This window comes from Mercenaria mercenaria, chromosome 10 (genome assembly GCF_021730395.1).
Source record: "Mercenaria mercenaria strain notata chromosome 10, MADL_Memer_1, whole genome shotgun sequence".
Taxonomy (NCBI): domain Eukaryota; kingdom Metazoa; phylum Mollusca; class Bivalvia; order Venerida; family Veneridae; genus Mercenaria; species Mercenaria mercenaria.
This window is the reverse complement of record NC_069370.1, coordinates 54,340,198-54,367,996: the sequence shown is the minus strand read 5'-3', so window position 1 is coordinate 54,367,996 and position 27,799 is coordinate 54,340,198. Positions and strand designations below refer to the sequence as shown.

Below are 27,799 nucleotides of genomic sequence, written 5' to 3'. Positions count from 1 at the left end.
GTCGAAAAGGCCTTTCGGCCAAAATTTTTAAAAATTGGCATAACGTTTTTAAATTCGGGGAATTTTTTGGACACGTTTTTTTGTTTTTTGCAGATCAAATGTTATTTATAAAAAATGACTTTTGGCGGAGGGAACCGGCATCGTATTGGTCAGCAAAAAGAAATGAGTCTAAACAGTCACTGTTTTGAAAAAAATAACGTTTCATTCCAAACTTATTTGTCCTTACGTTTCTAGGAAATTGATCTTTTGCCACAAATTTAAGCATGGATATGTAGATAAGATACATTTACACCCCGCTACATTCCCCGATTTTTGAAAAAATGCTTCATGCAGTTACAAAATGATAAAAATGACAAAAATCACTCACAGATCTCGCTCGTTTTGTAAACATTGACGAAGTACCTGCGGTACAGGAAGCAAGGTGCCTTCAATCCTCGTCGGCACAGGCAGTGCCGCAGGCACTGTTTAGTACCCGTGTTTTATACCGTACTGGTAGGCGCGGTATTAGGATACATTCAATACAAACTGCAAGTTTACATTTATAATAAAATCTGTAAAGAGATCTTTTGGAAGCACAATAATGACAGACTCGGTTTGATTGTGGCTGTTTATGAGAAGCACTGTAAGGAGCAATACCTCTCACGCCCCCTAAGCAGAATTCTATTAACCAAGGTTGTAAGAAAAGTATTCAAGCAAAATTTTCGATATGATATAGTGAAAATAGAAATGAGTACCAAAACGAGTTTTGACAAAAATACATTTTTTTCTTTACTTCAGTCATAATATATTCATTAGTAACTACAATGTTTGTGCTTCAAGTAATATTTCATGGCAGTAGCATTCAAGCAAACCGCCAGCTGCCTCATAGATTTATATCAGACTTCACTAACAGTCCGATTGTTTAATCATCAGAGACAACCATTATTGAGCGTTGTTGATATTTTGGTCAGCTATTGTCTTGAATAATGTCCACATCTTTCTCACTAGTTTGAAGATCGCCCTTTGATGGACTAACGTCTATGGTGATATCGAGATCTGTGCGTCTGTACCTCTCGGGGTAAATGATGAGCAATGGTAATGCGACAACAGTTGACCCTAGCAGCGCTTCGTTCATCCAGGTGCGACCTGAAAAATTAAGAACTCTGAATAAAATATCTCAACCTCTGATAAGTACAGGAAGTTGTTACTTATTTGAGGTTCTAGTTTAAGGGCTGTCTAATTAAACGAAATCCGTTTCAAGAAACAGATAATGGTCAGACACTGCTATTAATTTTTCCATAGGCTTACATTGTAAGAAATGACTCTGTAGGACTCCCTCAAAACTTTTGTTGACACATGAGGTGCCATTTACCTTGTCAAATAGCCTTCCAGACACCGAAAAATAACATTTTTACATGGGCATGCCCGATCCATTTTTTTTCTTTTTCCATTCAAAGACAACCACCCTAAACTGTGCATGGAATTTAGTGGTGAAGTCCAACAAGTACTTACTTCACTAGATTGCTAATTTCAGAGTTAAATATATAGCCAGGCAGCTATAAAATACTTCAAAATGCACAGAAAACATTACATTTCCAGATTTTAAGGATATTTTTATGATTCAAGGCAACACATTTTTCAACCAATCCGAAGCCGGCAATTAATAACAACATTCCTTAACAAAATGAAACTATAGCGTTCATTCCCCATTCCATTATCAGTTATATATACATAAATTCAGACGCTGCCATGATACAAGAATGTTAAGATCATGACCTTTGACCCCAAAGTGTAACATTGGACTTGGACCTAGTGGTGGCCTTGGCTGCACATTATGTAAGTCGTCTCCATGAGGTAAAGTTTTCAGAAAATCATGTCAGTGGTTAAAAAGTTATGTAATGGACAGAAAAATAAGCTATTAGATATTTGACCTTTATGTGCGGCCTTGACCTTAGCCTCATGACCTGGGATGTTCTCTTAGGAATATTGTCTTAAGTAAAGGTGAATAACTGATAGTGTTTTTTCTATTATTATTTATCAAAAATCTTTCCTACGGAGCGGACACAACGGACGAACGGACGGACGGGGCCAATAAACCAACGGACGTACATTTGTGACTCCAATATAGCCCTTATGTACTTTGTATCAAGAGGTATAATTTAGCGAAACACATGCTAAAGACACCTTAAATCGAGACAACAAAGACCACGTGTTTCATTTCAGTTGTGCACATTTGCAGTGTACTTCACCTGTAAGCAGGGACCGCCTGCAAATCAGTTCATCTCTCATCGATGTTAACTTTCATTAAAGTATTATAATATTTTTTTACCAATATTTGGTATCAACAGAACGCAGAGAAAGCAGATGCCGACGATATTATTGAGCAGTGTGAGTAGTCCCCCGGTGACGCCCTCGGCAACAGGGTAACTCGCCTCACAGGCGATCTCGAAGAATAGAGGTATACCACCATTGATAAATATACCAATAAGTATACAGGCAGTGTACATTGAGACTGAAATAAAATGAAATCCATCTCTGTATGATCTGAAATTCAGCAAACGGCAATATCACGATATTAAAAACAATATTCCTAATACTTTTTTGTTGGGTTTAACGTCGCATCGACACAATTATAGGTCATATGGCGACTTTCAAGCTTTGATGTTGGAGGAAGACCCCAGGTGCCCCTCCGTGCATTATTTCAATACGGGCGGGCACCTAGCTAGGTAGAACCACCGACCTTCTGTAAGCCAGCTGGATAGGCTCCTCAAATTAAGGAATTCAACGCCCCGAGTGAGGCTCGAACCCACATCGATGAGGGGAAAGTGATCTAAAATCAAATCCTTAACCACTCGGCAACGGAGACCTCTCAATACTCTATTATAGTATAGAAGCGACAGCTCAATTACTTTAAAACACAACAATTAATACTTTATATATATTTTGCGGCGAATGAAACGTTTGTAGAACTGTTTGTTTTAAGTAAAAATCATATACACTTAGTTGCCCTCAGCTATTGATTGAATTAGAATGACGACTTACTCAAATTTAAAGGAATATATTGTTTCCATAACACAAAGAACCATGCTGAGGAGGCTACAGCCCCTATAAACAACGAAATTAGAAATAATTTCATCCTCTTCATAAACATATCTGAAAATCTAAGAACAGAAATAGTCGTTACTTTAACCTTTTGCCGGCTAAATTTCTAAAATGGATTGGTCCATCATTCAATTTGCACAGTCAAATGGGTGTTCGCTGAAAATTTACTGACTGAATAGCAAACAGTGCAGATCATGATCAGACTTCACGGATGTGCAGTCTGATCTTGGTCGGCGCACGCCGCAAAGGCAGAATCACTTGCTGCCAGCAGTCTGAAGGTTAGAAAAGACGAATTTGTTTTAAAATAATTTTGTGTATATGCTACGTGCATACTGGGTGTAAACGTTATTTACTCCAAGCTACATAACATTAGCTCCGAATGGGTAGTAGTATACGTTGTAACAAGGTTATTATTAATTCAAAGTAGTTAGGATTTTCAAGTCCCTTTGCAGGAATACTACACTCAATTTTACGTTAATTTAAACAATTACAATGAAATCTCTCCTATTCGCACCCCTCTTCATCCGGACATCTGTCTAAACCTACCTGGCTATGACAAGTCCCGCGAAGCAACCGGATAATGTCTGCCAGAATCCCATATACCCTGCTGTGTTCTGAAAAGTACATCATTACACAAAAATAACTACTTGCACATTATATGAGCCGTGCCATGAGAAAACCAACATAGTGGGTTTGCGACCAGCATGGATCCAGACCAGACTGCGCATCCGCGCAGTCTGGTCAGGATCCATGCTGTTCGCTTTCAAACCCTATTGCAATTAGAGAAACCTTTAGCGAACAGCATGGATCCTGACCAGACTGCGCGGATGCGCAGGCTGGTCTGGATCCATGATGGTCGCAAACCCACTATGTTGGTTTTCTCATGGCGCGACTCATATTCTTTTGAGCTTACTGTAAAGAACAACAAGCTAATAAATTAGTTAGTTTTACCAACGACATTTGTCCTAATTAAGCAGCTATATCCATGTAAATGTTTAGTATTCCATTTATCAAACGCTAATCTTAAATTGTGCAGATACTTAACGAAACATTTTTCATTTTCATTTCAGTAGGTCTATATTGATAACTTCATAAATTCATTGACAAAGATTGTCACCTGGGATATACTGAGAGGTTTAAGGTTAACAACAAGGAGCGACTGCCAAACTTGTAGAACACCAGTTGGTACAGCACATGCAAGTACAATCAACCAAACAGAACCGTTGCTGAAATATAAAATGGGCAGTTGGGTAAACGCATACAAACACAGTCAACAAAACGTATAGGCCTAACTGAAATTAAAAATAATCAGGCCTACACAATCAGCCATATGATTATTATAAATGAAATAATTCGTTTGTATAAAGCATTCTAACAGAACTACGTTAGACGTTTACACGTTTCTATAGTACATGCTAACACAGTCAGTCATACAGACCAATTACTGAAAACAAGTTGTAGTGTATAGGCTAATACAATCAACCACTAACAGACCCACACAGACCCTTTACTTGAATATAATATTACAAGTATGTACAGAAAATGCCAAAACAACCGCAAAGAACCATTATTGATAGTCAAGAGTGTACAGATTATTCAAACAAAATCAATTTGTACAGAATATCCCAACACAACTAGTCACACATACATCCATTGCTGAAGGTAATATTAAGAGTTAGTATAGCACACGCCGACACAATCGGTCACACAAACCACTGCTGAAAGTAATAATGTGAAATAAGGCACTGCCTCAATCGGGAATAGATCTGACTTCAACTCATCATATAACATTTGAATGCAGGCCTTAGGAAGTGGGGGTGACAGGGGCGGGGGTCCAATAATTTGACCAATTATGGTAATTATCTTTGCAATCAATTATGTTTTGATAGCGGGTCAATTTTAGCTGTGACCAGTCACCAGACATGCAGTTTTATAATTGTTTTAGATGGGCTAAGCATGCACCGTTCTAAGACTAGTTTGCAGCTTAGCAAAGTAGTGCTTAGCCCATCTTAAACTGCTTATAAATGTAATCACAGCCTTAGCCCTTCTATCATAATACCTAACTCCCTGGAATTTAAACTTTATTAGATTTTAACAGTGTACGCATATTAACATAATAACATACGCAAATACGCAGCTTATCTGGAGCTCTGCTGTGTGACTTTAGAGGCCATTGCTACAGAGCCTTACAGTCTGTTCCCCATCATGACAATGGCTTTCTTGAGGACATTGTTATTAAAGGGCAGCTGAGCAGATTTCTTTGTTGGTCCCAAGCCCGAGAAAAAGGTGAGGGTTTTTATACCAGGTCTGCTAATTTTTAAAATGTGTGCACCCTCCCCCCCCCCCCCCCCCCCCCCCCCCCTCCCCCCATCATTCTGAAAATGCTTCCTATGGGCCTGTTAAATGACAGCACGGAAGGACACATTTTTTTAATTCGACAGTAAATTTTCATTCGGTATATTGCATGTTACCGTAGAAGGATAGATTCCGTATCATTTAAAAGGTAGATTTTGGAATAAAAACAACACTGCCCATATTTGTACTGATGTGCAAGACGTTGCGGTTCAGACAAGTTATGTGGACGCTTATTAGCCACAAGGAAAAAGCGTATTCTTCCAAAAGGTCCGAAGTTAGACGCTCTTTGCACGTGCCGGAAGGACACATTTTTAATTAGATAGTATACAATACAACCTCTCCAGAGCGGCCCTCTCTTAAGTAAAAACCTCTCTTTAACAACATCATCAAAATTTCCCTTTGCTGAAATATACTTTAAAATTTACCTTTGCAGAACAACAATCTCTACATACTACTAATAGTCAATTTCGGTAAGATCGATTCCCTATTAATTAAGAGTTGGTATAGCACACGCCGACACAGTCGGTCACACAAACCACTGCTGGCGTACATATAACATTGACAGTTAGTAAATGAAATGGTAGAGCTCATACACTGTTGTGCTAACTGAATAAATAAATCCAAAATCGTTACATGTAATATTTCACCTTGCTCTTTTTTAAAACTATGAGGCCAGTATCTGAACTGACTCCCCTTTTCATCTGTAAAAACTCTGTGATAAGAAAACTGTTGTAAAGTGTCACATAAATACCACCTCTACATCATAACCCTGTTCAAAACATAGATTAACCTATGTGTAAAACATGAATTTGTTATCGAAATACTAACCATACCAGTTGTGAAAGTCCTTTCAGATAATCTGTACGTTTAAGAGATGCCGAGGAGCTAGGGGGCTTAGGAGGTTTGTCCGGAAAGTAAATCAGCACCAAAACAAAGAACAACACCCCAACACTCGCCTCTGAAATTACGTAAGTACATTGGTTAGTTTTTAAAGTTACACCAGACGGAACTAAGGAGTTATTCATAATCACTTTTCAGATGAAATGATGAAAGAAGGCCTTAATATGCGCCCCTATCCCGGTTGGATTTAAGGTAAGGTAATACACATAGGTGGAAACACTGATGTTTAGCAAAACAGAGTGAATAACATCTATTAATGGCAGGACAGCAAGTACAGGTTCATGGCAGTTTTATCATGATAATATACAACTCACGGAAAACGAGAAGGACTGGAGAACAGTTAGAGTCTGTATTTCCATTGAACACTTGAATATCGCTTAAAAGATATGGATCTGTTTTATCATTTTCACAATATATATTGTAAATGATATGCTGTAGATCTGTGATATCATATTATTTGCAACAAAAACCAGACACATGAATCGGTCTCTCGGGAATAAATGTGAGCTTCTCCTGCTTGATCTTATCTTGAGGAAAAGAAACAGGTATTTATTTTCTTGATGTAGCTTTTTGTACCAATCGGCTAAACAAAACTTTCTGCAGGAAAGTATCTCAAAGTAATGCCGTATGTCAGTCTCAAGTAATGAAAATCTGTACTCACGTATATATAAGTAATGCGGTATACCAGCCTCAAGTAATGAAAAGCTATACCCACGTATATATAAGTAATGCCGTACGTATATATAAGTAATGCCGTATATCAGTCTCAAGTAATGAAAAGCTGTGCCCACGTATATATAAGTAATGCGGTATACCAGCCTCAAGTAATGAAAAGCTGTACCCACGTATATATAAGTAATGCCGTATATCAGCCTCGAGTAATGAAATGCTGTGCCCACGTATATATAAGTAATGCGGTATACCAGCCTCGAGTAATGAAAAGCTGTACTCACGTATATATAAGTAATGCCGTATACCAGCCTCGAGTAATGAAAAGCTGTGCCCACGTATATTAAGTAATGCCGTATACCAGCCGCAAGTAATGAAAAGCTGTGCCCACGTATATATAAGTAATGCCGTATACCAGCCTCAAGTAATGAAAAGCTGTGCCCACGTATATTAAGTAATGCCGTATACCAGCCTCAAGTAATGAAAAGCTGTGCTCACGTATATATAAGTAATGCCGTATACCAGCCGCAAGTAATGAAAAGCTGTGCCCACGTATATATAAGTAATGCCGTATACCAGCCGCAAGTAATGAAAAGCTGTGCTCACGTATATATAAGTAATGCCGTATACCAGCCGCAAGTAATGACAAGCTGTGCTCACGTATATATAAGTAATGCCGTATACCAGCCGCAAGTAATGAAAAGCTGTGCTCACGTATATATAAGTAATGCCGTATACCAGCCGCAAGTAATGAAAAGCTATGCTCGCGTATATATAAGTAATGCCGTATACCAGTCTCAAGTAATGAAAATCTGTACTCACGTATATATAAGTAATGCCGTATATCAATCTCAAGTGTAGATCTGTTTGTTACTTCTGAAAGAGGAAATTATTGAGCTGTTGTAAATAAAATTTAATGCATACATATAGATATAATACATAAAAGAAAAATTAATTGAGGAAACTAGCATACTAACCTTTGTGTGTACTGTTGTCATTTTCAGAGACCCAGAAAGTGTTCGTTGTGTTTGATGTGGAGTTGAAGTTACTGTACTGTGGACTAGAAACAACATGTGGTCCTGAAATCGATAAAACATACTGAAAATATTTTGCAAAAATCTCTCTCATTGCTCTTCATTAGTTTGTTTCTGTTTTGTTGGCTTTTATGTCACACCCATATGTTTGATCCTAAAGCACCATTCAAACATTAAACTTCATTGAGGCACATACGTAGAACTGTTGACCGACTACAAGCATCCTGCATGCCACCATAGGTTAAGGCTAAGTCCAGGGACTTAATGATTCGGATACATCGCCTTTACGAAAAGTGAAAAACAACATTTAACGTAATAAGTCATTGTGTTGTTTTTTTTTAGATCTATCTACATGTACTTACCTAAGATAAAAGACAATGCAAATCCGACATAGTTGCAAAATGACACGATAGCTGTTGCTGTGGCACGTTGATCTGACGGGAACCAGATGGATGAAACAGCTGCTGATCCTGCGAACGGTACTGTACCTCCGACGCCGTTAAGCACTGCGCATATATTAGCCAACCTGAAAAAGAATTGTACAGATACCATGATGTTTTCCCAAAACTGCATCATCACAACATAATGTTACAGACTGTTAGCGAGTATTTGTTTACAGTTACACGAACAAGAAGGTTTTGTAACGAGTTGAAAGAAAGTGAAATTTAGAAAAAGCTGTCGTAGTTTGTAACCATTATTTCTGTAGTCTGTATTTGAAACATTTGCCAACATTTTTGATGAAATAGTATTATTCCATTCGTAATATCACCCAATTTCAGCTACAAAATCAACCAAAAACAGACACCAAGATGGCATTTATAACATTCCAAAGACAATGGCATGGCCTATTCCCAAAATAGCTTAAGCACAAGAAGTAAGTGTTACGCTTACCAAGAAGCTGGTACTGGTTCAAGGCTCACACATCTACCCACTGTACCAGCCATTATTAGAAAACTGCACATGAGCAAGGATACACGCAGGCCTGTAAATAAGACATCTTTGTAAAATAAATATTTGTAAAATATCGTCAGATATCTATATGTGGTATTACCATTTTCATGTTAAATGTCCGTATATACAGTATGAAATGCTACGTACCGTGGTATTCAGTGAGAGTCAAGTTGTTCATAAGAATTTTACAAGATGCAAATAGCTTAAAAAGTTATACATTTTTAATTCTATTTACTATCAAGATGTCTTATAACGCTTTATGAAGTTTTATACGCCAAAATCTCCATACTGGTTAAATTGTTCTATAGTTCTATAGTATATGGTAGTTCGCGGTTCGCAGTTCGCGGTGATATCTGATCAGCACTTCCCTATTCGAATTGCGATTTGCGGACGCTGACTAGAATGTGGTTCACAACTCGAAGGTCTTAGTCTAGGAATCGAACTGCGAAACTTAACACGTAGATCTATATCTGTTTTACTTTATTAAGAAAGTATATGAAACTATACATTTTTGAAAGAGTCTGAAAAGTATCAAAAATCTATATTTCCTTTCTTCTTTCAATATAAAATACCTTTAGAAGGTAATGCACTATAAACCCGTCTTAAGTTGTTTTTTCTTGAAGGTACAGAGACAAACAAACAACATTTATTCACAAATATCCTGGAGCGGATCAAGCGGATATGTAATTTCTAGGGGTTGGGGTGGGGGGAGGGGGAGGCGTGGTTCAGTGGGCAAGGGGACATGCCCCCTCGGACTTTTTTGGGGAAAGTTTTCTCAAACGTTGGACTGAACATAAATATTTGACGTAATGTTGACTTCTACATTTGTATTTTTTTAGCAAAACCCAATTTGCTCATAATGAAAAACTTGTAATGTGGATTGTTTTCCGGTCCCTCCGCTTCAGCAATTATAAAAAAAGTACAACTGAAATAATGTGTTGCAAAGCGAGCTATTTTCTTTCTTTCAATGGCTAATGTATTACATGCAATTAAAATGAATGTTTTCCTTATTGTAGGGTTGGGTAGGGGTAGTGGAAGCTCCAGGTACATCCCTCCTCGAATCCGCCCTTGCTGTCTGTCATTATTTTTTATCTCTCACTGTGGCATCACACTCTTCAAATGAAGAACCATTTTTCAACAAATAGTTGTAAAGCCGTTTACCTTTCACATCCATAAAATAACACATAGGAAGGACCGCTACCATGTAAGCAATATTGCCATAATTCCCAAACATTCCAATGTCAATATCACTCCAGTTAAAAACAATTTCCGCCGACTCCGCTATCGGTCCAAAGGTATTCCAAACAAAAGCCTTAAAATATAAATCAGTTATTACATTATTTAGGAAGATTACTCATATTTATGCATGGTAATATAACACAATTACTGGCTTTAAAAGTAACCCATATGAAGAAGACGCGGAAACAAAGTCCTACCTAGTTTTTTTAATAATTTTATCATATAAATTCAGTCAAAACGCATCAAGGCATTTCAGAAAAGACGAGAACAGGGAAAAAATTAACAATATGGCCTATAAAAGGAAAAGGAACACAGATGACAAAATGTCATTTCAATACCCGCGATCCTCAGATCGTTCGAAATGATTTTACTGAAAAATAACTATACAGTATATTTATGGTTTCATCACGGGCCTTTTATCTACACACCTCTATATTTTCATGAGGCATGGGTGCTTTGGAATTTCCGTTGCCATGTTCCGTTGCCATGACAACACAAATAACATTTTTTTGCGCTTGTCATTACCTTTCATAAATCTTTTTTTATATATATACATATAATTCATCTAAAGTTAATGAGTAAAACTAAACTGAATGTCACTCACTTGACTAACACTGCCAAGGCAGAACACGACTAGCACGTACCATCTTCTACCATATACCGCAGTTTCAGCCACCACAATCGGCAATCTTTCCTCAACGTCCTCGTCAGAACTCATGTTTTCCAGCTCCTACAACATGTTTGAATACAATGTTTTAATACATTTAAATACTAGTTCATGCCTTTAAAGGCGTACGCTAGAATTCCCTGTAGATGAGATGGGCGAAAATTTTCCCAATAACAGAATTTCTTCAAACTTTGGATATTGAAGGACAATCATCTAAGAAACAAAAAAATGCAATAAAAATCATAGGTCACCGGATTCGAAAAAGAGTTATCTGCCCTTGAAAACGTCATTTTTGGGGGAAAGTGTTTAAAACATTACATGCCAATCAAATACAACAGATCTCTGAACTATGTTTATGACTTTACTTAATTATTTTGCACAGTATGAACTAAGAAAGTCATGAGTTACATGTACATGTATATCACTTCAGCAATCGTCTACGAAACAGATTAAACAAGCTTTTTATTAAAGCGTTATTATCTATATCACTCTAAGTTGTCCGTAACATCATATACCTTTTTTGTTTAAGTCCATATCTCTTAATCGTATTTTCATGATACGTCCCATAATTCAGTCAATTAATTTTTAATATTCATAACTTGACTGTGATAACAATTTGTATTGTATACTGTATCGGAGAGCAGTAATTTTGAACTTTCGCGATATATAATCTATCCAGCTAGTTTGTAATATTGTTATCATTAATGAGCCGCACCATGACAAAACCAACAAACTGCATTTGTGACCAACATGGATCCAGATCAGCATCTATGCTGTTCGCTAACGGTTTCTCTAATTGCAATAGGCTTTGAAAGCGAACAGTATGGATTCTGACCAGACTGCGCGGATGCGCTGGCTGGTCTGGATCCATGATGGTCGTAAAGGCAGTATGTTGGTTTTCTCATGGTGCGGCTCATTTTATTTATCAGCTGCTTTATTTAGAATAGAAAGATGCCTGGTTCAAAGATAGTAATTTTGTTTTAATGATCAAGGTTAATGTGTGTGTGTGTGTTCGGGTTTAACGTCTTTTTCAACAATTTTTCAGTCATATAAACGACGGTGATCAAGGTTAAGTATTGTACAAAACCTCTGAATGGGTAAGTCACTCAAAAATATATTCTTTCTCAGTAGGGTGCGGTAGAAGGAGTAAATCCAAAATAAAGCCCAATGTATACTAAGTCAAGGGCCATAACTCTGGCCTCAGGGACTAAAATCCCAAATAAAACCAACGGTGCACAACTTCATATGCTGAATAAAAATTCTATATGGTTTCACGGCTCCAGGTCAAATGCTTTTTGAGATACGTGCGACACATCCTTTAAACCTTTTATGTGTACTAGTATTAGTCAAAGGTCATAACTCTGGTATTGCTGAGTGAAATCTCAAACAAAATTTCACATCCTATAATGTTTTCTGACTCAAGGTCAAATACTTTTCGAGATACGCACGACGTAAATGCGGACGGACATCCGGATGGACCCCAAAAAGTTTAAGGGGGAACCATAATGGAATATTTATGGCTGAAGATTTTAACCATTTTTTTCATTCTGTGACTCAACAATAGCTGCCCTATAACAGCGCGCTTCACTATTTGAACTGTTCTGCATATAAATTACAAACAGAAGTTTTACCTAAATGTAATCCCGAATTAAGAAAGCTGGCGCCAAGGGATCATTGCATAATGCGAGAGACTTGTGAATAGTTTGAAAGTATCCATCTGTTTACATGTCAACCTTCCGCAAACAATTCCAAGGGGCCTGTGCGGTCGAGTGGTTCAGATTCCTGACTTCTAACAGCTGTCAGTTCGAAACTTCGCCTAGTGTGTAAAATTCTTTCTGGCATGCGGAAGATCTTAATCTATAGGCGCCCGCCTGTGCTTAAAAAATAAACCTCGGAGATGCACCAGGGGTCTCCATCCACTATGAAAAGCTGGAAAGCCGCCATATATATATATGTTGATGTAAGCCAGAGTAATGAAACTGACCATTGGGGTCATATTTTAATGCCAAAGACATGTAAGAATTTAGAAGCACTGTGTCTAGTTGCTTCTGAGAAACCTGAATACATACATTTACGTTCAGTGCCAATTTTTAAGTTAAAAAGGGGCATTACGCCATTAGTTTGACAAAGTATAATCAAGAGATATGTAGTCTGTTTGCCCTGTGAAGTCATCTAATATCTCAGTAGATTTATTGGGAGTCTGGAAGCATTTGGCAAAACAATTTCCAAGTGGAAAAGGGACATTTATTTTTTATAAAAAAAATAAATTTTCCATATGAGGTGACCCGATAATGTTAGACGTAAGTGGAAGGAGCTAAAGAACGTCATAGATGTTTATATACTGTTACCACAGGAGCCTGAAATTCTATCCGTAAGCCACCAAAAGACTATATATAAAACGACCCCCCCCCCCCCCCCCCCCCCCCCCCCCCCCACCCCCTCTCTGTATAAAAAAGCACTGTTACGGATCTCTTAATGGACACTCACATGTAAAACTTTTGTGACACGGATCGACGAAAAGATACAATACTAGCTCTACTATTTGAAAGTGCTAAACATGCTGAATAATTGACAAAAATATACATACATGTTGAATTATCCTCACCCTTACCCGTCATGGTCATTGAATTGAATTACTTGACCTGTGTGATTGCAGACCCAGCACGAACAAATCATGGATAACCTTTGAGGCAGTTAACTGTAAATATTTTCAACCGGTTACACCGTGTCCAACGTATACGTTGCATTCACCGTGGGTACGCTGCATACATGGTATATTGTACGCTCCATTACCGGCATTTCCTGTTGATTTTGTCAACATCCCGTATAGTGAGGTAAGAAAAACTACTTATTTTCATTAAAGTTCAAAGTGTTCAAAGAAGCGATATATTCAGTACGAGCTGCAGATCATTCAAGCTCCACATGGTAATGCGATTTTGGTCAGTAATTCTCTAGTTTCTTCAAACATTCGAGTAAACCGGCGTGTAAAGTCGGTTTTGAACCCGGATGTTCACTTTCAGGTTCATTTTCTGTCTCTTAAAATCATTCTGTTGACTTTTCATTGGTTTAACGCGAGAATAGTATCACAAGCTACAATTTGAAATATATATCATGGCGTAAATTCATGTTTAAAGGGAGCTTTATGCCAAAATTAGCGATGTACGCCCTATAAAACGGCGCGTCTACAGAAGTACGCCACATAAAAAGGCCGTTATCTTTATCTAAAATGCAACAGTTACTGTCATTATTGTAAGGAATTTCCGGGGAGGATAACTAAACCCCACCTCTGCGTACTATGATAAATTCCTAGCAAAAAAGTCTCTTTAAAATATTAATTTTAATGTCGAATGTTATCAAATAAACTTGACTAAATATATGAAATAACTATGTTTGTAGAGTAACATTCACTATTAGATATCATGTATAATAATTTTTAGTCAGTTGTCCATAAGCATTTACCTGGCACTCATTAATCTTCGCCAATATTTTTGGGCGTTTACGTTAGCTTACGAAAGAATCGTATCCTGAAAATAATTACATATGTAGAAAACACATTACACGATGGCGCAGTGGTGGCTCAGTATTATTGGCATTAATTTTATTCTTATATTATTTCACGTGCCTGTAACATATTTTACGAATTTTAATTGTTTTCATTTGTAGATCAGAAAACAAACATGCAGTGGCTTTGCTACAAGCATTGATACAGACAGCCTGCGCATGCGCGCATTCTGGTCAGGATCCATGCTATTCGCTTATGGTTTCTCTAATTGCAATAGGCTTTGAAAGTGAACAGCATGGATCCTGACCAAACTGCGCGGAAATGCAAGCTGATCTGGATCCATGCTGAAAGCCATTATGTTGGTTTTCTCATAGCGTGGCTCATTTTTACTTTCTGGAATCACTTACAACAGGAAATATGTCTTTCTTTCTTCTTAGATACTTTAAAAGAAAAATTGATAATTTCTTCCACGGTTATCTTGGAAACAAGTGTTTTTCATTCAGGAAATGAACAAGAAATGATGATTTTTAGTTTGATCAGGTAAGTAGGGGAGAACGTGTTGAATGTGCCACGGGTTGGTTGTGCCACACGTGACTTAAAATATTTATTGAAGAGCTTAGACGTCATTTGCAAATATTTGAAAAACGCCATTTTTTCAAATACACTTCTTGGAAAGCACAAGCATTGTAAACAAAAGGACAGCGAAACTGTGTTTGAAATACCGATTTTGACCGCTATAATTAATTTTTGACGTATTACACATTTGTGTTCTGACAGTTCGTTATCATGTAGATATATCGACATAAGATATATTATAATGAAATTCAGCATTTCCCTGAGGTTAAATGCCATGTACTTTCATACTGCTATACCATACTGAAAGGTAAGGGTGTACCCCGCACAGTGTACCCCGCATACTGTCACAACCTACCCCAGACGCGGGGCAGGTTGTGAAGTTACAGGCCATGTTCACACTAGCAGTATTCGTTTTGGCCGCACTCTACCTGAAAATACGACAGTATGTTACTTGTGAAATACATTTTCAGTTTTTAATTCGTTTTAGGTTCCGACACCGAAGATTACTTTACGAAAATTTATGGAATGTTCATGATTCCCAAGTAAAACCTTTAACGGGCAATTCTATACCGGACTGTTTATACAAAACAAGCATGTTTATTTTATCTTTCGAATAATTAATATTACTGTTATTACATTATAGATCAAAAGGATTTAAAATGACCAAGACAACACATTCTTGACTAGTTTCGACCTTTATGTCTTCGTCAGAAAATTTACTCAAATGTTTGAAGAAACTAGAGAATTACTGTTATTACATTATGTAATTCAAAAACCGTTTATAATTGTTAAAAAGTGTAAATAAAATGAAAGAACAGATGCGAGTGAAGACATATGTAATCAGCTGCTATAAATATAACGGCCTTTTTATGTGGCGTACTTCTGTAGACGCGCCGTTTTATGGGGCGTACATCGCTAATTTTGGCATAAAGTCCCTAAAACATGAATTTACGCCATGATATATATTTTTATTTGTAACTTGTTATACTATTTTCGCGTTAAACAAATGAAAAATCAACAGAATGATTTTAAGAGACAGTAAATGAACCTGAAAGTGAACGTCCGAGTTCGAAACCGACTTCACACGTCAGTTTACTCGAATGTTTGAAGAAACTAGAGAATTACTGACCAAAATCACATTACCATGGGGAGCTTGAATGATCTGCAGCTCGTACTGAATATATCGCTTCTTTGAACACGTTGAATTTCAATGAAAATGAGTAGTTTTTCTTACCGCACCACATAGGATGTTGACAAAATCAACAGGAAATGCCGGTAATGGAGCGTACAATATACCATGTATGTAGCGTACTCGCCGTAAATGCAACGTATACGTTGGACACGGTGGGTTAAAAGAGATATATTGTAATGTGAAGGGAATCCCGGAAGGATATTGCTTTTATAGTATCCCATTATTGTTAAAGACGGGCCACAGAATAATGGTGTTCTTTTTATTTCCATGATGGTGATTATACTTGGTTTGCATGAAAAAAAATGAGAGAAAAAAAAATGTATTAGCTGCAAACTGACAGTGACATATATAAGGCTAAGACAAGACAATTCTTATTGTAACTTATAATATATATTTTTGGCTATTTCATTAACGATTTGCCAGACTTTGTTTTTTGTTTTGTTCGGTACTGTAGTTCAGTAAATGGATATTAAAATGACTATTAATCAAGACTGTTTTGATACCCGTCAAACAAGCTGGCTAGTCGAATTCAGTTTCTGTTGACTTGGACACCGCATTATATGGCCATTCATTTACCTTTTTCACATGACATCTATGCATATGTTAAATAACAAATAATCAAGGCCTTCGAGTGGTTTATCGTCTGAAGTATCTGAACGATAAATCACAAGAAGGCCTTGATTGTTTTTATTCTGACATGCTCATTGACATGTTTTAATAAATATTATGCTGGACTTCATTTACCCGAGGAGTAATGTATCGGACGTCATGTGTCAATTTGACGTCATAATTGACGTCATAATGTTCTCTTACCGGTCCGCGCGTCAACCGCAGAATATACAGAACTTGATTTCTTTCTTTGCTTAACTGGAAATCAAACCGAGTCATGTTAGAATTAGCAAATAATCAAGGCCTTCGAGATGTTTATCGTCTGATTTACCACGGTTCAGAGTTCAGATGCGTAGGAATTGAACCACGAGGGCGTTAGCCCGAGTGGTTAAATACTGAAGCATTTGAACAATGAACCGTGGTAAAGTAGACGATAAATAACAAGAAGGCCTTGATTACTTTCAATCTGACATGCTCATTGATATATTTTAATAGATATTATACTGGTCTTCGTTTACGCGAGGAGTATGTATCGAACGTCATGCGGCAATATGACGTCATAATTGACGTCATAATGCTCTCTTACCGGTCCGCGCGTCAACCGTTGTTTATCGCAGATTCTAACACGATCCGCAGCAATTGCTATATAAACATATAGCGAAATCGCATATACATGAATCTACGATAAAATATGGTTGGCTGTTACATTTCACCCCCTACGATTGTGGCATAAGAGACTCTACTTCAGTTCCATTACATACGAATTATTTCAGGGCCAAACGGTTGAAAACAGCATTTCAAAAACATAAATATGATAAAAAGTCATATTGACCTATGTGTAGGACCGAAAAGCACGTTTTGATCTCTACGAGCGAATTCAATAGCAGCATTCGGCGAGTTATCTTCCCAAATGATTTAACAGGTGTCGCTACGGGCGAATAGGTCCTATCATGCGGTGTACTCTCGGCTTTTATCATAGTGTTAAAAAAGTGATTCAGTTATTTAAAAAGATACAATCATGTAATTTATCAATATCATCTATTTAGATAGCTACATGTTTCTTCTGTTTTTAACAAGAAATTTATAGCCTCACTTCAAAATACTGGCCAGTTATATATATCCTAGCATTTATTTTAAGCGAGTCACATTTCTATTTAATTTGTGAGCAAAGCGGGGTTAGCTAATTTAGCTAGTTGAAAAATATTGCTAAATTTACCCTTGTATGGATACTTTGTTTCACATAGACAATGATTTCTCTGGATTTATTAAGTTTGCATAAAATTTCCTATCCACTGGCTGCATACTGATTGTTATCATAAAAAATGTGCATACCATGTGTCCTGTTAACTCTTAGGGGGTTAAAGAATAATGTCATTGAAGCAGACTTAACACTTCCTGCTCCCACGTGGGTGTTACATATTTGACAGTCTGATGTTAATGTTTATAATAAGTTTTCTTAATACTTTAACACTGATTTGACATAATGTCTAATAGGTCTCACATTTGTTGTTATTTTTTATTTCCAAAGCTCTACAAATTTGTGGTCTGTATATTAAAAATCCTCCGGGTGTTTTATAATATGTAAAAATTCATATTTTGACATTCTTGTGATATTTCTACTTTGTTATCTATAGTTAAGAAACAAACGTGTCAGGTTTTTTTTGTTGTTGATTAAAAACATTTTAACTAATTGTTGGTCTCAAGAGGCGATGCTTTAGGCCCAACAAAAAATTGAGATTGAACCAATGGCCATTTTATTGGAAGTTTGTATTTCACTTTATGTGGGCAAGCTGCTGTGAATTTGAATTGACTGAAAATTAAAGAGGCAGCACCATAAAATTAAAATTAACACAAGATGTGTTAATTTGTCAATAGAGATCATTTATGCCTCAGGATGATATTTTCATAAAATATATGAAAAAACACAGATGTAATAATTAACTGGGCTGATGGAAATTTGTAGGGACATCTTATCACAAGGGCATATATTTAACGTTTTACAGTAAACATTCTTATAATTTCTATATTTTTCAAGACCTCACCTGTGTATGCAGATCTTTCCAATTAAACTGTAACTATAGGAATATACACCGTCTACACTGATCCTTTATTTAAAGAATATAGTCTGAATACTTGCAAAATGATAAAAGGATTTTCCAAGGAGGGCATTGAAAACTACTTAAAAGCTAAATAAATCATTTATTGCCACAATTAACAAATATGACAATCATACAGTCCATGAATAAACTGACACACAGAAAATGCACTTTAAAACAGTCCTTACAGCTTGTCTGTTATTTTTCAAAGCATAGAATATCAATAGATATGAATAAAGCTCTTTGAACACTCAAAATTCTGCTCAAGTGATAAAAAGCTGAACTTTGATGACATTTTCGGATACTTTCCAATTCTACTAATATTTTGAAGTGACAACGACTGTATAACGATGTAAGTTTACAAACTTTAGTCTGGGACCTATTCGCATGTAGCGCCACCTATACGCGCACCTGTTTTATCAGGGGAATTAACTGACCGATATCGCCCATTAGCTCGATTATGATTCAGCGGTGACGTCATAAATGTATGACATAAAGTATGACGTCATAATGATGTGATGTCATATAAAGTTAAGCTCGTAACTTGTAACACAGGGTCAACTCGCCTAATTTGATGATTTTCTTCATAATTAGTTTGCGAGCTGTTAGATTACTAATTCATAAATAGATCTACTTCTCAAAATTCTGATAAAAAAGAAACAAATATCTATACGTTCCATTGGCTATGCAGCACTTTCTGACCATAGGGGGTAAATTGTAACAGCATATGACTCGAATGACATATTACACTGAAAATGTAGTACTGTAAAATGCGAATTATTTGCGTTGTTAGAATCGAAATAATAAATATGTTCCGATAATTTTATCAATCAATAAAACATGGGCAGTCGTTTGGATGCGAATAATTAAATCACTCGTGCTACTACGCACTCGTGATTTAATTAGAGTAGCTTCGGGAAAATTCGACAGTCGTGTATATTCGACACATTGAATTAATATCCACGTGGAAAAACCCATAATGTCCTTGAATAATTTTTCTTGAGTAATTTATATGACGTCATATTTGTATATGACATCATGAGAACATTTTGATCACACAGGCTTTCTTTCCTTTTCCGATACGCGCATCGGGTAACTTCGACATTCAAATTCATTTTGAACGAAAATCGTAGTTACAGTTTTCTGTAAGAATGGTCAGCGGAGCTAAGGTATTTAAAACTATTCTTACAATTGCATTTTGACTTTACTTAACCGAAATACAAACAGAAATATATTTGATGTTGATATTTAGAAGCAAATAATATTCCCCGGTTTCCAAGCATGACCTTGGCTAGGGGTGACGAATTTGCACGACAAGATATAACGCTGTTGTGCAAATTCGACATACTATCAAAATTATTCGATTATATCGTCTTTAAAGGATATTTACGGCATACAAATGGTTTAAGTGTGTTTCTTAACCATATCCATGCTTTCCTAATTTTGTCCACGCAGATTCTTAAAGTATGTTAACCTAAGCTGACGTCGCTAATTACGTCACTGATTTGTGCATTAAAAAAGCACCTGTGCATTTAATTAGCGTGCACATATTTACATCTGGGACCAGTACGAATTTATGACAATTAATTAGACAATCAAAATTTGTGCAAAGTAAAATATATTGAATAGGATATAATAAGAACATATCATTGTTATTTAAAACAATCATAGCCGAGTAACCCAAAGGTTTCGGTATACGCCTTATTTGAAATTAAAATGTCCAGACAAATTCGTGCGAAGTGTTGCAGAGCTCTTACTCTCCATCAAAACTTGCCCCCACCGTTCAGATGGTAGAAAATGGTACCATTGTCAAAAAAGAAGGCAGCAGCGAATAAATAAATAAACATAATTAATGAGGCTATATTTTATTGTTTCCCGAAACAATTAGCCGGCGTTTGTATAATCTGCTGAACAATTAATAAAGATTATTCTTTTGTTTTACTTTTTATAGCTTGATCGAGTTATGAAATCTGAAAAAATTAGAGCCTACTCGTCAGCATAAAAACTGTTGTGTTATGTCTATTGCGACATTTGCTGTTTTTAATGTAGCTATATAAAAAAGATAAATCTTCAACTTGTATATTTTTTTAAAACTCTACCAGGGTGCCGAATTTGCCCGAAAGATGTCGAACTTACACGACGACAACAATCAGAATAATATCCATCCTATTGACGATGCAGATGCAAACACTGGGCAGCGTTTTATACTGAAGACGCAGAAAAGGTCTACTTTCGTTTTCATGAAATGTTCGCACCGATCATTCTGAACCGAAAATTGCTTCACCGTTTTTATGCTTAAGGTGTCGAATATACCCGAAGTTACTCTATTACGCATCCAAACTCCTGCCCATATTTTATTAACTGATAAAATATAGGAACATATTTATTATTTCTTAAATATATAGAGCTTGATTTTCTTCTTTGTTTAACTTGAAATCAAATCGAGCCATGATAGAATCTTTATTTACGTCTCATTCATGTACAATATCACAGGCATAAATTACATTTCAATACATAAAAAAAATTAGTACATGACCGTTCAAATTTGAACTAGAATCTATAAGATACTATAGCAAAATATTACAATATCAATTTACACAGAACACATACAATGATCTTTAAAAAGCTGAAATACAAAACACCACTAACGTGTATCTGGTAAAAAATGGATTTTAAAAACATATCAGATCTGTTATACTGGTAAACTGATTAATATCAACCTCTCCTTAAGGATGACTACCCGTAATAGGCCTCAATTTCACCAGAAACGTACATATAACTTGATACTGTAAGCTTTGAAAATGTCAAACGATAGAAATAAGGTACATATTGACAAGTTATATAGTGACAGATGTTCTCAAAAATTTCCTTAAGATTACCTTCCTTGATAATTTTGGCTTTTCATGAGTTATCTCCCCTGAAAACTAGAAAAATATAATTTTCTCCTTTTCCCTACGGGGAATTTTAGATTTCTTTTTGATATTTGTATCAGAATCATATAATGCAGCTTTCTACCGCAAAATTTTCTCGAAACTCAAACTCAGATTTTTATAATCGAAGAAATTATATATTTCCCATAGGCATCAATGTTAACTTCAATACTGATTATCTCCCCAAAAAACGATAAAATCCGAAAAATCTCTCGGTAAAATGTTTTTAATTTTGAATGTCTTTAAAGTGACCAAATTTCATTTAAATATAACCATCCAGTTACAAGATATGAAATATGGCTATTACACCATGTTATCCTTAAAAAAATAATATCATGCTGATCAGATCACAGTTGAACTGATTGACAGGAATAAATAAATAATTTTAGCTAATTTAGAATTACATCCATAGTTATTTACACATAAAAGAATTACACCTTTTAAGAATATTACAACAGGTTTTGACGCAAATCCTAATCAATGGGAAACAATAAAATAGAATTTTCAACTGATCTAACTCCGACATATTATAGAAAGTTGGTTCTATTTCAACAATTCTATCAAATAACGCTGATCTGATATCATCATACAAAGCACATTCTAATATAACAAGGTATGCATTTGGCAACATCTGCACAATAGTCACTTATAGTTGAGCCGCACCATGAGAAAACCAACATAGTACATTTGCGATCAGCATTGATCCAGACCAGCCTCCGCGCAGTCTGGTCAGAATCCATACCGTTCGCTTTCAAACCCTATTGCAATTAGAGAAACCGTTAGCGGATAATATGGATCCTGACCAGACTGCGCAGGCTGGTCTGGATCCATGCTGGCCGCAAATGCACTATGCTGGTTTTCTTATGGTGCGGCTCAAATAATACTTCAACATCGGTCCTGATTGATTTAGTATATTGTTACTCCATTATTTATACCTATTCCAAATGTCCCGTCGCATTCCGTTTTTTTGTGTATTCGATTTCTTGCATTGATGTAACATGATATTTTTTCTATTTAATTGTTATAAATATTTTGTTGAATGCCTATCCGTTCCATTGGGTTTTCCCTTAAATACCAATAAGGCCTTTAATTTTATATTAAAAACAGATGATAAAGCTGTCCAAATAGATGTTTGCATAATTGTAAAATTAGAAAGGCACTGCTTGAAATACTGCACATGAACATAAACATTTAGAGCTGTAAAGGGAGGTAATCAAAAACAATGTATTCAATAAAACTTTGTAACAATATTAATCAATATATTTAACATTTGGCAAATATTAGAAAAACAATTACTGAAATTAAGTTTTCACAAGAAATGAATATATTTTGTGTTCATAAAAAAATTATTTAAACTTGTTTGTCATAAAACTACTTATTATCTACTTAATAACTTCACTCTGATAAGTAATGTTTGATATTGACAAGATAAATATAGACATGTTTTTTTGATTGTCTAAATTTTGCTTATAAGATTATATTTATTCCTCTTAAATAGATTATTTTTCATGAACAGACTTTGTTATTATTTTGCTTTGATGCATTCTATGCTTCCAAAAGTTTATTAACACATTTAAAATTACTAGACCTTTTTGGCCACTTTATTGAGATTTTGCTGGATAGCACTGCTACATGTGCTTTATATGTAGAAACGAATGTTTTATTTCATACGTCAAACGAAGTGGGACAGAGTAATATGGCAAAAGAAGCTATGACGAAAATTATATGCGAATATGTTAACAACTAGAGTTATTTTCACTTTATATGCATAACATTTTTAGAGCGTGTACGAATGGGATATTTTAGCGGTTCTATCACTGGGGCCGTGATTACAAAACAAAAAATGGATGTTTCCTTTACATTATACAAAGAAAATCTCACTATGACTCATAGCAAGCAAAGGAAATACAATACATAAAACATTGCGTGATACAATGCAATTTAGTAAATAATTCTCACTTAGGTCACACTGCAAGAAAGTAAAAAAAAACATAATCTATACGCTCTCGCTGTTTGGGTCTTTATTTACTCCTTGCTTTGGAACGGTTTATTGTCAGCTATAAAAACGTTGAATACGAAACTTACTTCGAAAGCACTATCCTTCTCTTTTGTAATTGTTTCGTGTATAGGTGCATATCTTTATTTGTTGTCAAAGAACCAGGGAAGTGTCTGAAACTGGAGTGCATTGTCTGTCTTTCATTATTCTTTAAAACTTACAATGGTTTATGCATTCTGCTGAAGGAACCGCAGGACAACCGATGAGGAATGGAAATCATTTTACTGTTCTTTGATTCTCAAACCATAACAATTATTCCTAATCAAGCATACTGGTACATTACGTTCTCAGATGCTCCTAAAATTCGGACGATGGTGGTTTTTCGAACCATTTATCATGTAAGCTATAGGGCAAACGCCGCATAACAGCATCGCCGCATAAACGTGTTTTTTTTTCGTTTATGAGGTGATTTTCAACGCATAAACAGGACTTTCTTATGTGGCAAAAAGGCACAAACTGTTCCATAGATTTTTTTAAAACTTGGTATGTTTATAGAAAATCACATCAGGAAGAAATTTATGAGAAAAAAATCGGGGGTCATCGTCCTATTTTTTTAGTTATCTGCCCTTGAATCTGAGATTTTTGCTATTTTATGTCATTTTCAAGGGCAGATAACTCAAAATCAAGCCTACTAATACATCATACAATTTCATATTCTTGTTTGTTATCTCAATTTCAGACATTCTGCAAAGTTTTAAATAATTCTTTCAAATAGAATTATTGCTATACTTCAATGAGTAAGCATATTGCTTTTTCCTTGAAAAAAGGGAGATAATTTGAAAATTAAAATCTATTTGTTCGCGTAAGAGACTATTGAAAGATATCTGTCTGATGAAAGTTCTGTAAAGTTGGTACAATGACACGGAATAAAGTAAGAACCATTTATTTCAAATGACAATTGGTATGACTAGACGCAAATTTAAGTTATCTGCCCTTGAAAATGACCTAAAATAGTAAAAATCTCAGATTCAAAGGCAGATAACTCAAAAAGTAGGACGATGACCCCCGATTTTTTTCTCATAAATGTCTTCCTGACGTAATTTTCTATAATCATGCCAAGTTTAAGAAAATTCTATGGAACAGTTTGTAATTTTCCTTCTTTGTCTATATGAAAAAAACATGAAACTCCCGAAATCGTCTTTAAAACACATACTAGTACATTAGTGGTTGATAAAGTTTCATCAAGATCGGACTTTTGTTTTTTGTGTCCACTTAACCAAGCTTTGAACTAGACTTTTAGAGACGTAAATTCTGACAAAGATTTAGTAAGATCGGTTTAAATGTGAACCAAACCAATTGATCTTTCTGCGTAAACGTTTGAAATGACGTTGGCCCAACTAAAGGCGGGAATATATGTTACGACAACGCACATCACCGTCATTTGGGACAATCAGAAAATTGAATCGTCGTATGACGTAACATATATTCTCGCCTTAATTGTCAGACTGACGGGCATGTACCCTTGACAATGCACACTTTCAACGTCATTTCAAACGTTTCTAGAAAAGTCAATTGTTAACGACGGACAAACAAATCCAACAATCCTCACAGCTCCACATGTGCTCTTTGTGCTCAGATGAGCTAAGAATTATTTTCTTGTCAAGAACCACTGGTAATTGTGCGATTGTGAAATTTATTCACGTCTAGGTCATCAGCGTATATCTCTGGTTACCAGGGCAACGAAAGGAAAACTTTTGAAGATTATATTGTTTCCAAAAATTTCAACACAACATTAGTTTTGGGCACTTGAACAAGAGGTCTCAGATGACTGATATAGGGTCATCATGGACGTCTTTCTTTCACTGATTGTGTTTTATGCACTAGTCATTTGTAACCAAGAAAATGTAGATGTGAACACTCCAAGGGGAGTAATAATTTATTTTCAACTTTCAATTTTGGCTCAACTTTGAAATATTACCTTAAATTTGACCAATTTGCATGCCTACTTTTCCCGTATTTTTTCAAAATGACAGTAATATACTACGTCCTAATCTTAATCATCATCATCATCATCATCAGCAACGTCATCACCAGCGCTTTTGTTGAAATATTAAAACTCTATTTTTTAGCTTTATAATAAATGGTTAAGTTAATCTTCTTTATGTGGTAAAAAGGCACAGTTGCGCCCCATATAAGCAATTTCTGCTTTATGCGTTGAGCGTCGCCGCATAAACGTTTATGCGTTGAAAATCACCGCATAAACGAAAAAAAAAACACGTTTATGCGGCGATGCTGCTATGCGGCGTTACAGTGCTATTTTCGATCGAATATATCACACGTGTTCGCTCTGTGACCGTATACGGCTCAACATGGCTGTGTAAAAGCTGTTGTACAATGGTCAGTGTTTTTTAAACTTAACAAAAAAAACAGTTTTCTAAGTCAGCTAGCGATTCCTGTTGAATTTTACTTAACTTTAGTCACATGAAGCAATAATTAAATCAGTAATAGAACTACGCGTTCTTATTCTCTTGCGGATTATCATTTTCCCGATGTTTTTTCTTGTTCTCTGTAGGCTTTTCTTCACCTTCTACAATAGTTGGAAAACCTTTATTGAATAATGTTGAAAAATAAAGCGTACCTTTTTGTTTATTGTATTTAGAAATATGATTTTACTATTTTTCTTTAATTATTATTAGGTTTTAATTTAAATAAGAAACTTAGACGGCTGAAAATATAAATATTTTATCAGTACTATTAACTATTATTTTGAAACGTTCACCAGAATTTAAGTCATTCTTAAATATTTTGCTTTAAATTTCAGCTACGGCAACCCCACAAAAATTAATAATTGATATGAAAAGGGAATATTTAAAAAAAAAAATGAAATCGCAGTGATATTCAAGTACCTTAACATTCACTTAACGTCTATCTCAGCCATATTCCACTTTTAATTTCTTGTACCAGACTTGCGATCTCTATCAATACCTTTATTCACATCTTTATCTAATCTTTTGCCTTCTCTATTTACCCTGTCATTAATATCTGATTTTTGTTGTAACATACCGGTTAACATCTGTTACCAAATGTGTAATAAGGACATTTCTGTACGTAATAACATCACAGCTGAATCAATTATATGTTTTCATGAGAAGAAATGTTACAAAAAATGTATATAAATATACTTGTTAATGAAATAGAAATCTGTTGCATGTATATACATTCAGACAGTTTACGCACGGCAGTTATTCTAAATTACGTTACGCCTGCATGGGCTAGTTCATTAAATTTCTTTTCAGTCTAACACTTTTGCTACGTCTAAGGAGTAAAGAATGTAAATATAAAGAATACTGTTGCATGGGCAACAAGAATGTCCTGAAGTATGTGTTTGTGATACATATAATGATCATTTTACATTATTTTACTGAATGCTATATATAACAGTTTTATTGCCATGGTGTTACAAACGAGACTTAATAAAACCGAGTATGCTATTATGTTGCTAGATTCTATTCTGTGTTTTCAAATAATCTTTTTATAGATTTAATGATAAATTTCAAATCAACCAGTTATATATGTTTATTTGTTTTAATTTAGTTGGACTCTACCTCATAACGACATAATTACAGGTCATACATCGACTTATCACGAGGACCACCAGTGCCCCCCTCCACCCCCACCCCCACCCCCAGTATTATTTCAGACACGGGTGGACATCTGGTAGAACCACCGACCTTTCGCAAGCCAGCTGGATGGCATCCTCACATATAAAAGTTCTACATCCCAAACGAGGTTTCGAACTATGACTTTTGAATGTATCCTTTTTATTGAAAAGTTAACATTGAGAATAGTACAAATATTTTAAGCTTACCAGGTATTCTGTAAGAAGTGGTTCAAACTCCATGATCGAGCTCTGTCTGTCTGTCTGTCTGTCTGAACTATAATAATTCCTGAATTGTTTAGATATCCGACAGTCACTTGTCTTACTGTTCGCGTATAAGGCGT

The 27,799-nt window shown here is 35.6% G+C and overlaps 1 protein-coding gene across 4 annotated transcripts; it reads right to left on the bottom strand.

Annotated features, from left to right (window-relative positions):
• Positions 1-483: 483 nt before the first annotated feature.
• LOC123561521 (solute carrier family 49 member 4 homolog) lies at positions 484-27,799 on the bottom strand. Of its 4 annotated transcripts, none has more exons than XM_045353963.2 (13): positions 27,666-27,799; positions 10,834-10,959; positions 10,152-10,302; positions 8,931-9,021; positions 8,402-8,565; positions 7,983-8,084; positions 7,828-7,881; positions 6,265-6,394; positions 4,199-4,307; positions 3,628-3,695; positions 3,022-3,140; positions 2,309-2,491; positions 484-1,125 (listed from the first exon to the last, which is right to left on the bottom strand). In XM_045353963.2, the coding sequence occupies exons 1-13, from the start codon at positions 27,696-27,698 to the stop codon at positions 947-949; spliced, it is 1,509 nt and encodes a 502-aa protein (XP_045209898.2). In that variant the 5' UTR covers positions 27,699-27,799; the 3' UTR covers positions 484-946. The 4 variants fall into 4 exon arrangements, with proteins under 4 accessions (XP_045209898.2, XP_045209901.2, XP_045209899.2 ...); XM_045353966.2 differs by lacking the exon at positions 27,666-27,799 and adding an exon at positions 26,704-26,829; XM_045353964.2 differs by lacking the exon at positions 27,666-27,799 and adding an exon at positions 13,484-13,586.